Raw genomic sequence first — 12,486 nt, forward strand, 5'->3', positions numbered from 1 at the left:
CCGTTCAATGGCCAGTGGCTGAATCGTCTGGATGAGGCCTCTCCATCAGGGGGCGTAACCTCGACGGCATCGACACCTCTGCATCCGAGTTCATTCTTTACCAAGCTTCGCGGTCGGCTCCGCAGCTCATCGTCATCGTCTTCGAGCTTGAGCGACAGTGGGATACTTGAAGACGATCGGGATATGCTGGGAACTCAGGATGTCAGCATCTGGCCACGACGCCAAAGGGTCTCGCCTTCTCCGCCCCGGCAGGTTGGCTCAGCGTCGCTACTGCCCACAGAGCTTCTGATTCATGTGAGTCCTGTCTTGGGGCAAGCGTTCTGTTCTAATCATTCAGATCATGCGCTACCTGCCAGCAAATGGTGACCTCCTTTCGGCCATGCAGGTCTCGAGGACGTGGTGTCTTGCCGGCTACCCACTTCTATGGCAGAAGCCTGCCCTCAGCACCGTCGAGGGCTTCGCATCCTTTGTGAGAGTTTTGGCAAGCCCCAAGACTCTTCTGCCTTATGCCGACATCATCAAGCGCCTATCTGTTGCGGGTTTTGCCCGCGAGATCAACGATGACCTGTTTCGCGGGATCGCGGCCTGCAAGCGCCTCGAGCGGTTGACGCTTTCAGGTGCTGTGCACCTGTCCCCAAAGGCACTCAACGACGTCTTTCGTGAACTGAACGATCTCATCGCCATCGACGTTAGCGGTGTCACGGATGTCGATGACACTGTAGCCCAAGAGATCGCCATCAGCTGCCCTAAGACACAGGGCCTCAACCTTACGGATTGCAAGCAGTTGACAGACGAAGGACTACTGGCCATTGCAGCCAGCATGAAGAACTTGCGTCGAGTAAGGAGAACTGCGTATGTGCGCTTACTGACCCCCACAGATCAAGCTCAGCAGCTGCCAGCGCCTGACGGACCGTTCCATTGTTGCATTGGTTAGGGCGTGCCCTCTACTTCTTGAGCTGGACCTGGCGGATGTACCTCAACTCTCAAACGACAGCACGGTTGCAATGTTCTTCAACACCCAGCACCTCCGGGAACTACGCATGAACGACAACAAGGTCATCAACGATCGAGCTATTCCTGATCTGGAGAAGATACCCGAGATGACAGACCAGGCCCTGTTCTGTGCTCTGGGTGCTTATCCGTGGTACCTGCGACAAGGAGCGGGCGCTCCCAAAGCCCTGGCAGCGACCGCCACAAGTCTGCCAAACCTCGACCCCGTCCTCCTCAAGCCCGTGACTCTTCATTTTGAACAGCTGCGGCAGGTTGACTTTACGAGCTGCACCCTGCTAAGGGACCAAGCTGTTGAGAATCTGGTCAACAACGCAAGCAAACTCAGAAGCATCACTCTTGCCAAGTGTGGCAAATTGACGGATGCTTCGGTCTACAGCATCGCGCGCTTGGGCAAGCACCTGCACTATCTGCACTTGGGCCACGTGTCACTGTACGTGGAAGCCGAGAGCACCCCACTGACGTTAAAGCATCACGGATGCTTCGGTTGTCAAACTTGCCCACACCTGTACAAGACTTCGCTACATCGATCTTGCCGGCGAGTCCGCTTTATTGGCGACCCCGACTGCCGCTGACGTCTTTCACAGACTGCCACCAGTTGACTGATCAAAGTGTCATCGCGCTGGCCAAGCAGCTGCCCAAGCTTCGCCGAATCGGTCTGGTGAAGGTATGCCTCGAAACGGAGCGAAGGCCATGACTGACGCGCAGGTCGTCAATGTCACCGACGAGGGCATTCATGCTCTTTCCGAGCGATACTCGACGTTGGAGCGTGTCCATCTGTCCTTCTGTGAAAATGTTTCGGTCAGCGCCGTCACCTTCCTCCTCAACCGGTTACTGCGCCTTACCCACTTGAGCCTGACTGGCGTCCCAGTCTTCAGGACCCAAGAGCTTCAGCAATTCTGCAGGCCGGCCCCCACAGTGAGGACCACCCCGTCCGGCTTGTCCTGACCCTACAGAACTTCAACGCTCATCAACGGCAGGCGTTCCGTGTTTATTCGGGCCCAGGAGTGGCGTTGCTGCGAAACCACCTCAATTCGCTGGCAGAGCTGCAAGCATCAGACTCGGAAGCGTCCTCGACCCGTCGAGGCTCAGAGTCATCGACCTCGTCGGCCACTTTCCTTCATGTGCAGCAGTCGTTTCAAGAGGAGACGTCTGGGTCTGGGTCACAACAGGTGACGGATGAGCAGTCGGCCCCCAGCTCTCCTTCAATCACGCAATCCGTGGCGCAACGGATTGCGGCCGGTAGACGCGATATCGCGCGTCTCTTGAGCCCCCGGTCATCGTCATCGACACCCAACTCGGAGTCGAGCGCTCACCCAGCGTCCAGGGCTACCCAACACTCTGATTCCAACAATTCACCGGTTTCAACCGTGACAGGCGATCTTTCGCGCGTCAACCTTTCAAGCCAGCGCCGCAGTCACGGCGGCCCCAGCGGCTCCGCACCTCGCCAGGCGCGCGAGCGTTTCGGCTGAAGCCACCCTCCCACAGCATGAACCAAATCCCAATGACCTGTAGCAAGATAGTTGTCAGCCTTCACTAGAGAAGTGTAATGTTCTATAGTAGGCACCCTCATGTCACACATGTTAGCATCTCGAAGCGTTTGTCCTCCTCGTAGAACAAAAAACAAATACAAAGGGAAAGGATTGGGTACGCAGGACGTCTGTCATGTGGTATCGAACCATCGGTCACAACGCGTTCTAATGAGGCCACCGAAGTTACTTCTTCACCCTGGATGCTATCAGTATGGGGTCTAGCAACCAGCGGTATCCGCTGTAGCGACTCACGCATTAACGATGGGGACGACGATGATGACAATCAGAATGACGATACCGACACCAATAATGATGCGCATCTTCATGTCCTTCCACCTGCGAGAGATCAGTGTCGGTTCCTCTATCCACGAAGAACTACGTACCACATCTGCTTCCTCACACGGCTAGCACCGCGACGGAAGCCCTGGGCCGACACAGCGAGGTTGTCTAAAGGCGCAGTTAGCCACACACACCGCCTTGGGAAAAGCGCCAGGCTGCCAAACGCACCAGTCTTGTCCTGGAGGGCGTCCAGTCGCTCGCCACGCTCGGCGACCTTGGTGATGTTTTGGTGCATAATGTCGACCGTCGAGTCGATCTGGGCCTGGATGTCGGCAATCTGGAGCGAGTCAGCGACTGCGGGGCAGCGGCGCGCAGACAGGCAGACAGGCAGCCCAGGTCAACTCCCACCTTCTTGTTCTGGGGGTTGGAACCGCCCGTCGACGGGCCAGCACCACCAGCACCACCAGACGATCCCGCGGGGATGTATGGGTCGTAGGGCTCAGAAGACCTGGGGTTGGGGTCAGTACTGTGTGGCAACTCGTCGTCGCTGGCTGGCCCCAAGGCGACGTCACACACATTGTGATTTTGGTCGAGTGCGCGGTAGGGAGGAGGGGGGCGAAAGGGGGGACGCGTCGAGGTGGTTTGGTCGCGTAACGAGTGGGACGTCGGGTGGCGAGAGAGACGACGAGAGTGCAACGGTGAGCCGGTTGCTGTTGTAGAAGTCGAGTGGAGAAAGCCAAACAGGATGGAGTGGCCGTGCTCGTGTCGTCAAAGCAGGAGCAGGCAGGCTTGGGAGGAAGTGCGTGTGTGTGCGTGGTGCGGTGTGCGGTGCGGTGCTGCTGACGACGACGACGATATGGCGCCGCGGCAGAGAGAGTTCCCTGGCACTATGGGCACTCTGACGCGCGCACAGCCAGGAAGCAGCCAGGAAGCAGGCAGGGCCAGGCGCCAGGCATGCTACGCAGGGCGCCGGCACGTAGGCCCAAAAGGGGAGCGCGCCCGCCCGCGCCGCCCGAAGGCGCACAAGGGAGCGAGTCGGGGCAGTGTCACCGCAGTCAATTAAAAGGCGCGCGGTAGCTCAACGCGCCTGCCAGGTTTTGGGAGCCGCCGCGTCCTAACACGTGACTTGGATGGAGGTGACGCGTTTGAGCTTTGGCTCGGGCGGCGCAACACGAAAACAAATGACGGCACTGACATGAGCGACTGGACAGCGACACTCTTGACAGCAACCATCGCTCCTGCCGTCTCCTTTTCTCATCAGTTCAACATCTCAGTTCTAGACAGCCCACCCCCACTCTTACTCCCAAGTCGCTCCCCGCTCAAGATACTCTTGGATCCAACAGCCGAGCTGCGCAACAGCCTTCCCTCGACTGTTCCACTTGCTCGGCTGCGACCTCCACTTCCCTTCGACTTCATTGAGCCTCCGCTCACACTCTTCCCCTCCCCATGAGGTTCAGGACACGCATCGCACACGTTGCGTTACTGCACAGTGAGCGCTTCATCTCCACCACTCAAACGACTAATCGCCTCAGAAATTGTTCGCTCTTTGGCAGCGTTGGCCAAGGTTTGTGTCATCCGCCTGAGCGAGGAGAAGGTCCACTTCATTATCCCTGGCAACGAGGGCAAGGATGGCGTTCAAGTGTGGTCGTGAGTTAGATTAATCTGCTCGCAGCCGGATAACTGACAACAACACAGGCAGGTCAAGGTGGTGAGCCCTCGCGACCGTCGCGGTCCTTCCTCGCGCTGATCTGGCAGCCGACTCTGTTCGACCACTACCGAATAGAGTCCAACGCCAACAATGAAATATGGCTGGAGATCAACCTCGACGCGTTTCTCAAGGTGCTCAAGAGCGCAGACACGACGAGTGAGTGCCCACCCGAGCTGTAGTTGACACAGTCAGGCGGCAGCGCTGGCGACAACCCGCGACAGAACGCAACCTCTCTTACAGATTCCGACGTCATGTTAAAGCTCAACAAACGAGACTCGAGGGCCATCTGGGCTTTTGATATCAAGGGCAAAGTGAGTGAGAATCGAGGCCGACCTAACATTGCAGAACCAGTCGGGGCACATGATGCACATCACGCACGAAGTTGCCGTCCACATCATCACCTCGAGGCGGCAGAGTGAGCTGAACGAGCCGCTGTGTCCTCCTCCAGATGTGCGTGATAGGAATCGGGTGGGTGCTGACTCCAGATCCACCTCGTCCTCCCAAACCTCGCAGAGCTGAAGGTCATTGTCTCCCGACTGAGTCACCTCTCTGATAATGTCGCAATCTCGGCGAACCATGTATGTCGGCCAGAATCCCGGGACGGATTGATCTGACCGCTCGGAGGAAGGAACCATGGAGCTGCGAGTGAAATCCACCAGCCTACAAATGTCCACAACATGGACAAACTTGGCGATCCCAAATTCAATAGGTGAGTTGGCTTCCGACACAGTGGGACTTGGTTGACAGCCACTCCAGGAGACGAGTCGGAGACCGAAGCCCCTCCTAAAGACCACATGTTTACGACAAACGTGTCGATCCGAGGGTTCCAAAAGTTCCTCACTAGCCACCACGTCGGGGGTGACGCCATTGCCTGTGAGTTGTTTGCATCACCACTGAGCACCTCTGACCTCTCAGGTATTTGCGAGAAGCACTGTCTCATTGCCTACGTCTACATCGGTAAGCATGGTGATTGGCTGCTGCTGACGTTCGATAGGTGACATTCGCGAGGCTGGTGGCGTCTTGACCTTCTTCATCCCGGACCGGATGGCCGAGTGATGTCACGGGGGTGAGCGTGAGGTCGGCGAGTCGTGTTGTTGTACTGTACTATGGTGCTCTATACTAGGGCTGCACATGCATGGGTGTGTTCATGAGCTTTGAGGGTTGGGCGCGGGCCGTTCGCAGCACAAACAAGGAAGATCACCACGGATTGAAGATCGCCACGGATTGTGGAGGCGAGATGACGGTTGCTGGTGGAGGCCGGCCGATCGATCCAATGACGAACAACTCGGCCCCACATCGATTCAACCACCTCGCTACCACTCCCTCACACACCTCTAACCAGCAAGCATGGTGCTGCCGCGGATCCACCGGCCGTCGGACTATCCTTCGTTTCTGCTCTACTTTCTGGACCAGGTGGGTGCTGTGCTGGCGTGCTCTCCCCGCGCTGACGAGCGCAGGCGCACGCGACGGTAACGGCGGGGACGGCTGCCGTGATCCTGTACACGCGCTCGGCGCACGCCGTGTGGTTCGCGCTCGGCGCTGTGGCGTCCACGCTCATGGGTGGGTGCCTAGCGGAGGGGATCAGGCTGACCCCGCCAGCCAAGGTCGCAAAGAAGCTGATCCGCGAGCCGCGCCCCGACACTCCCGACGCAGTCAAGGAGAAGAAGACGTACGGCATGCCGAGCTCGCACGCCACCGCGCTCAGCTACTACTTCTGCTACCTCCTCCCCCTGCTCCCCCTCGCCTCGGGCGCGACGTGGGCCGAGCGCGCTGCGCTCACCGCGACGGCTGGCGCGATTATCTGGAGCAGAGTAGAGCTCGGGTACCACACGGTGCCGCAGGTGCTCGGCGGCGCCGTCGTTGGCGCGGCCGGCGCGGCGGGCTGGTCGGCGCTGTGGGACGCTGTGCCCGAGATCCAGAGCGGCATCCAGGCCGCAATAGACGCGACGCTGCGGGTCGTGTGGCCTCAATAGAGGTCGCGCTGGTCGTCTGACACGTGTTGCAGCTCGTGGGCACGCTGCAGCTTGTCGGGCACGCTACAGCTCGACGCAGTATCTATCATACAATGCATGGGTCTACACACTGTTGTGTTGCTAATTTGCTACGCTGACTTCAGAACCACGACTCGACATCACGCAGCGACTCCACATCACTGCGTGTGCACAAAGCCCTGCTGGCTGTGGCCGAAACCGCGCTGGCCGCCGCTGCCACCGCTGCCACCGCGCTGGCCACCACGTCCGCCGCCGCGGCCGCCGCGCTGCCCGCCGCGACCACCACCGCCCCACCGCTGGCCTCCTCCCTGCTGGCCGGGACCACCGGCCTCGCCGAACGTGTCGTAGTTGCGATGCCTCTCGTCGGCACGGCTGACACGAGACGAGTCGGCGCTGATGTTGTCGAAGAAGTCGGCCTTCTTGTACGACGCCGTCTTGCCCTGGGGCTTGGGCGCCGGCGCCGCCGGCTCCTCCTCCTTGGCGACCACGCTCGCATGCGGGTTGGCGCTCTCGTCGAGCTCACCGACCTCGACCGTCTCGGGCTCCTTGGACTTGGTACGTTCCAGGTCCGAGTTGGCCGCCTTCAAAGCCTGGCGCTCCTGCTGGAACCGCTCATTGCCCTTGGAGAAGTCAAACTCGGTATCGGGAACGGCGGGGGCCTGAGCGCGCCTTCGTCGCCCTCCGTCAACAGAGAGGTCATTCAGCGACTTCTGGACACGGTCGAGGGCCGCGTTCGCAGAGTTGGTGCCAGCAGGCTTGGGAGGCAGCCCGGCGGGCGCAGACGGGCCAGAGCGGTTCGGCTGAGATGGCCCGCTCTTGCTCTACACCATGTCAGCGGGTGCACCAGACGACGTTGAAGTGGGATAGTGAAATGGGTATCAGAAGGAAGGCAACGGAGGTGTCCACATGGTTTTGCGCTCTCGGACTGCGCCCGAAGGCATTTACATCCGAAAAATGCTTCATCATTCGAAGAGGAGGGAGGTGCGAGGTGCGAGGGGGGGCAAGACTCACCACTGAAGCAAGGATAGGGTCCACTGGCTGGTCGTCGTTCGCAGGAGGGTTGTAGTTCTCGACAAGAGCCAACGAGTCGATAGAGTTGGTGCTGTGGGGATCAGCAAGCAGCTCGGGAGCGGCAACTCACTGGAAGCGAACCCATCCCAGCGAGGCCGACGATCCTGGGAGAGCTCGGGGGGTCTCTCGGTCTTCCGTGCCGTGGTTGTACACTGGGTACGTCAATCATCACTCGTGTGGGCGACGATTGACCCACCTTCAGACAGGCAAATGGTTTGCGACTCCTGGTCGATGTCCTGGAAGATACCAGTGTAGCGAACCTTGAGCTTGGAAATGACCTGGAAGGGACGGCTACGCGGGGTGTAAGCCATTGAGCGACGCAGAGATGCCCAACTTACCCCTTGTACTGGCTGTAGTCCATGATTGACGTGGTGCGACGGACGAGTGTTGTGCGGAGTGTTGGAGGGATTCAATGGACAGAACTGTCCACTACTGATGATGGGAGGGCGATGCTAGTGACGGCGAGTCCCCGTAGATGGTTATGATCTGAAGGATGTAGTCGTAAAGGAGGAAAGGATGAAGACGACGAGACGTTGAGCAAGTCGAGAGTTGATGGCGGCCGCGTTGGACCAACAGCCAACGCGGATACAATGGATGACGCTCATGTCGCCGTGGGATAAATTAATACAAAATACCCTAATAAAATTGGGTAATCGCTGATTAGACGCCGACCACGCGACGCGAATGCCTTTCAATGACTCGCGGCAATTGACATCAACAACAACAAATCCGCCTTCCTCCCTCCACAATCACCACCGTCGCCCGAGATCACGGCCGGGCTGTCACTCTCACCCTCTGCAGCCCTCGACATGCCGGGATGGGCAACCCACTGATCTTCGTCGCGGTCTTGGCCCTCCTCGTGGTCGCCATGAAGGGGAATGTCGTCCAAACCCTCTGGTAAGTTTGACTTGGCCGGAGGCGGACAGTGCGCCGCTGACAGGGCGGCACAGGCTGTCTCTTAACCTTCTGGACACGCTCCGGGCTCTACGGATCGTGCGACAGAATGGGCGGCGGATCGGGGTGACTACTCGAAGGCGTCTCATGAGGCAGTGCTTGACGTCGTGGATTGTGTTTGTGAGTCTATCGGCGCGCGCGTGTCGTCACCTGTCCTAACGGCGAACTCAGGTCACCGCCGAACCCGTCACACTCGTCTGCGATAGGGTTCTCTACTGGGTACCATTCTACACTTCGATCAAGCAGCTTGCCCTGCTGCTGAGTATAGTGTGGCGCACAGAGGTAGGGCTGGCAGGACGCGATTGAGGCTGACGACCCAGACGTCGGGCTGGCTCTTTGAGAAGTTGCTTGTCCCATCTGTTCGCCGTTACGAAAAACACATCGATCTCACACTCCTTTTGGTCGGCTTGCTTTGCTCGGTCCTCTATCACTTCCTGTTAGATTTACCCATTCAGTTCTTGCGCCAGCGCGGGCAAGCCCTCGGCCTATGGTCCTCGGCCGCCCCACAATACGCCCAGGATGGCGACGCGCCGTCCATGGACGATTCACCAGAATCTGCGAACGACCTGGAGCACACGGCTCAAGTGCCCAGCGACCCTAACGGCGACGTCGAGGATCCGAAACCTGCGCCGCCAGTCGTACAGCATAAGGCCAAGCCCCTCGCCTCAGCACCTCGGCGACCACTCGGCCCACCAAAGGCTTCATCAACAGCTTCTGGTCCTGTCAGACCGCGGGTAGTATCTGATACGGCACCTGCGGGTGTACGACGGGTGGTGTCTGGATCTAGTTCAAGCCAGACGGCTCCCCGACAGCCTTCTCATCTGAAGGCACCGGCCCAGAGACTCCAGCGTCTCGAGGTTCCCCGAGCCCCACCTGTCGACCTACCCCGCCTTCCATCTGTGCCAACCCACGATCCGAGCAGCAGACCACCAGCTCGGCCACCTCCTCCATCAACGCGGTCGATCAATGTTCCTCGCACCAAGAGAGTTGTCTCGGGAGACGTTGTCAAGCCTCCATCGGGCGAATCCAGCACAGAACCGTCGCTTACGGACGAGGCTGCGGAGAAGAAGCCCGCTCCGAAGCCAAAGCCAGCGGTGAAGCCCGCAAAAAGCTCAGACAAGACGTCCGTCCGCGCGTCGACACGCAAGACGGCGCCCAAGTCACCGGCCGCCAAGAAGACAACCAAGGCACCTACGGCGCCTACTCGAACACGTCCAAAGCGTGCTGCGGCGCCGACTCAGGACGAGGACACTACTGCCACGGGTGCAAAGCGCACGAGGGCGTCTACCACGGCCACCACGGATCTACCGAGCTCCAAGCGCGTGCGAAGGTGATGACAACACCTGGCGACGCCGAGGGTGTATGACCTCGATAGAATTATACTGTTGTACCAGATTACTATGAAAATGTGCATGGCCAAGGTCCCAGACCCGTCTTCACAGCCGTAATCACATTTCCTTAGTTCCTGTTCACAGCAGCTCTACTCTTGCTCACAGCAACTCTAGGTTTGTGGAGGCAGAGCGAAGATGGGGCGGAAGCGTCGTGCTCGGTGACGTCCGGTGGCGGAGGGCAGGCGTGGTACTCCGCGGCGCAGCAGGAAGGCTTCTAGCCACCTGGAACGGGCTGACTGGCATGGGCGGGATGGGCGAGCGATTTCTTGATGGGAGGGGAGGAGGAGTGGGCGCGTCGGCAAACTGGGAGTAGGAATACGACCCGCTGGAGGATTGAGACGACACCGACGACCTCCGTCGTGTAACTATTCTCGCCCGCTCTTCGGGCGGCATAATGTAGGCCACGATGGAAGTCGGTCTTGACTGCGCTCTGGGAGTTTCTGCCCCATCACCAGCCTCATCATCGTCCTCCGCCCGAGAGGCACCCGCTCTTGCACCCTCTCTCGCGCCCAACGCCGGCTCGGATGACATGCGCTTGGCGCGGAGGCGGACACGGACGGTGTCGGTCGAGAACATGGACGACGGGGTGAGTGGCAGCCGGTCGTCCTGGGGCGAATGGGGATGAGGCAGTGCGATATGCAAGGAAGCCGGATGGGCCTTGGGTGTTTCTGGAGGGATAGGTGGGAGGGGTCGCAGGTGGATAGGAAGTCTGCGTTTGGGTTAGCTCTTGCGACTCCGCGCCCAGCTCACACATCGGTAGGGCGCTCCTGTAACTGGACCGACTGGTGGCGGGTGTGGCCATGAGCACTAGACGAATCCTCGAACGTGACTCCCTTGGGGCGAAGAGAGAAGCGGTTGGTGGGGTTGGTAGTGCTCTGCCGTGGCGACGGGGGGATGATGCTAGCTCTGATTGTCGACGGCGTCGGTGAGCGCACCGCCGAAATACTGCCACCCCGGGTTCTGCCAGAGACTCTGGGGGTGGTTGGCGTCGTCGGCGTGCTCGGGGTGGGAGGGGGAAGAGCGGGTAGCGGTCCTCGAGCACCTGGCCAAGGAGAGGGAGGGGGCGATGCCAGCGGCTCCATGAGCGCCTGCTCCATCCACGCCGGAAGTGGCACCGCGTCCTCGTAAAAGATCTCAAGGACTTCGAGCGCGTCCAGCGGCGCCTCGTCCGAGTCTTCGTCGTAGCTGGAAGATAACTTGGTGCTCGATGGATAACGGGGCGCAGGAGAGGGGAGCGGGACCAGGATTACCTCATGGGCGGAGGGCAGCGACCCGGTGGCAGGGCCACTCTCAGACGACGATCGGCTAGCGTCGCGGCGGCTCGGCGCACGCCCGAGGGCGGCCTGCCGCTCCCATTGGAACAGATCCTGCGTGTCGCTCCACCCGCTGCTCTGGGTGGGGTACGAGCGCGTAGACGCAATCGATACAGCAGGGGATGCCTGCTGGAACGGCGAGGCCGGGACGTGAAGGAATGTGGGTGGGACCGAGGCGGACGGTGACAGCGGGCGCTGCTGCTGCAGGGCGGCCGACTCGCGCTTGCGTGGTGCGCCGCGATGGTGGTGGGAATGCAGGCCTGCGTCGAGCGATGGCGCCTTGCGCGGTTTGTAGTGCGCCTCGGGGTTGCCGAAGGGGAGGAAGGATTTTGTTGACGCCGTCGACGTCGAGTGCGTCGTGTTGGTCGAGGTCTGCGAGCTGTCGCGCGACGCTTGGGCGCGCGGGGCGTCGAGCGTGGAGGGCAATACCGATGATGGCCCAGCGGCCGGCGCTGGGGCAGTCACTCCCCGCGAGGGGTTCTTGCGCTTTCTTGAAAACAGGCCCGTAGCAAAGGGCAAGAAGGACGACGACATTGGGCGGGCGGGGGCTCGGGGCGGGGCAGGGTGGGGGAATACGGTGAACAGTGGCGGCAGGGAGGTTGGCTTGGCTGGAATCTGGAATTTGTAGGGGGGAGAGTGGAGGAGAGGAAAGGAAAGGAGAGTGGGTGGGGTGAGTGGTCGAGCTGGGGGCAGAGGAAGGAAGGGAGGACGACTGGGTTGAGCAGAAATGGCCAGGTGGAGGATGCAGATGGTGCAGTGTGCTCGTCGGAAAGGGCGCCCGCCCGCACCGGCGCAACCGGCCGGCAATCGGCGCGCGGGGGGGTACGTCTGTCGTGATCTCGGCGCAAGCGGGGGCGGCGGCGGGCGGCGGCGCCGTCGTCGGGCGCAGGCGCAAAGGCCTCGGGGGCGTGGGCGGTGACAACGGGGGAAGCAGGGCGCGAGCGCCGAGGGCAGAGGGTGGCGAGGAAGGTCGGTGCGACGTGGTTTGTTCGCTCTCCTCTCCCAAGCCAGACGACTGACTGTACTGCCTGCCTGCCACTACCATTGTCATGACGCACGCCCGCCCGCACGACCTCATACACGCACAGCCCTCGCCGCTAACCGATATGAGGCGCCATGAGGCCCAGGTGGATCGCTCTACAAGTGTCGTCGTGGCGCAATGTGGCCATAGCGCAAGCGCCACTCACCCTGTCCCCATCATAAGTAGCGACACTTCTCAATGCCGTCCTCTTCCTCTGC

General features: G+C 60.4%; 7 protein-coding genes across 7 annotated transcripts; 4 read left to right on the top strand and 3 right to left on the bottom strand.

Moving 5' to 3' along the window:
* Positions 1–183: 183 nt before the first annotated feature.
* On the top strand, positions 184–1,956 carry GRR1 (SCF ubiquitin ligase complex subunit; the record flags this gene model as incomplete). Its single annotated transcript, XM_069354220.1, has 6 exons — positions 184–294; positions 338–838; positions 879–1,441; positions 1,479–1,546; positions 1,596–1,675; positions 1,717–1,956. 6 exons carry the CDS (start codon positions 184–186, stop codon positions 1,954–1,956), a joined length of 1,563 nt encoding a protein of 520 aa, XP_069208862.1.
* A 767-nt stretch (positions 1,957–2,723) lies between these two features.
* Positions 2,724–4,052, bottom strand: SNC2 (Vesicle membrane receptor protein (v-SNARE); the record flags this gene model as incomplete). Its single annotated transcript, XM_069354221.1, has 6 exons — positions 2,724–2,736; positions 2,793–2,876; positions 2,924–2,987; positions 3,048–3,156; positions 3,228–3,327; positions 4,015–4,052. 6 exons carry the CDS (start codon positions 4,050–4,052, stop codon positions 2,724–2,726), a joined length of 408 nt encoding a protein of 135 aa, XP_069208863.1.
* Positions 4,053–4,265: 213 nt separating this feature from the next.
* hus1 (Checkpoint protein hus1) lies at positions 4,266–5,583 on the top strand (the record flags this gene model as incomplete). The annotated part of the gene is made up of 11 exons (XM_069354222.1): positions 4,266–4,308; positions 4,352–4,466; positions 4,515–4,527; positions 4,575–4,683; positions 4,720–4,838; positions 4,873–4,977; positions 5,013–5,105; positions 5,152–5,236; positions 5,284–5,400; positions 5,443–5,484; positions 5,522–5,583. The coding sequence occupies 11 exons, from the start codon at positions 4,266–4,268 to the stop codon at positions 5,581–5,583; spliced, it is 903 nt and encodes a 300-aa protein (XP_069208864.1).
* A 291-nt stretch (positions 5,584–5,874) lies between these two features.
* Positions 5,875–6,500, top strand: Q8F55_005735 (uncharacterized protein; the record flags this gene model as incomplete). The annotated part of the gene is made up of 3 exons (XM_069354223.1): positions 5,875–5,940; positions 5,985–6,087; positions 6,127–6,500. The coding sequence occupies 3 exons, from the start codon at positions 5,875–5,877 to the stop codon at positions 6,498–6,500; spliced, it is 543 nt and encodes a 180-aa protein (XP_069208865.1).
* A 176-nt stretch (positions 6,501–6,676) lies between these two features.
* On the bottom strand, positions 6,677–7,950 carry Q8F55_005736 (uncharacterized protein; the record flags this gene model as incomplete). The annotated part of the gene is made up of 5 exons (XM_069354224.1): positions 6,677–7,339; positions 7,530–7,620; positions 7,660–7,741; positions 7,786–7,880; positions 7,928–7,950. The coding sequence occupies 5 exons, from the start codon at positions 7,948–7,950 to the stop codon at positions 6,677–6,679; spliced, it is 954 nt and encodes a 317-aa protein (XP_069208866.1).
* A 507-nt stretch (positions 7,951–8,457) lies between these two features.
* Q8F55_005737 (uncharacterized protein) lies at positions 8,458–9,877 on the top strand (the record flags this gene model as incomplete). Its single annotated transcript, XM_069354225.1, has 4 exons — positions 8,458–8,486; positions 8,540–8,663; positions 8,715–8,825; positions 8,864–9,877. 4 exons carry the CDS (start codon positions 8,458–8,460, stop codon positions 9,875–9,877), a joined length of 1,278 nt encoding a protein of 425 aa, XP_069208867.1.
* Positions 9,878–10,680: 803 nt separating this feature from the next.
* Positions 10,681–11,781, bottom strand: Q8F55_005738 (uncharacterized protein; the record flags this gene model as incomplete). Its single annotated transcript, XM_069354226.1, has 1 exon — positions 10,681–11,781. One exon carries the CDS (start codon positions 11,779–11,781, stop codon positions 10,681–10,683), a length of 1,101 nt encoding a protein of 366 aa, XP_069208868.1.
* Between the last annotated feature and the right edge of the window lie 705 nt (positions 11,782–12,486).

This window comes from Vanrija albida (assembly GCF_041260175.1).
Source record: "Vanrija albida strain AlHP1 chromosome Unknown contig_4, whole genome shotgun sequence".
Taxonomy (NCBI): Eukaryota; Fungi; Basidiomycota; class Tremellomycetes; order Trichosporonales; family Trichosporonaceae; genus Vanrija; species Vanrija albida.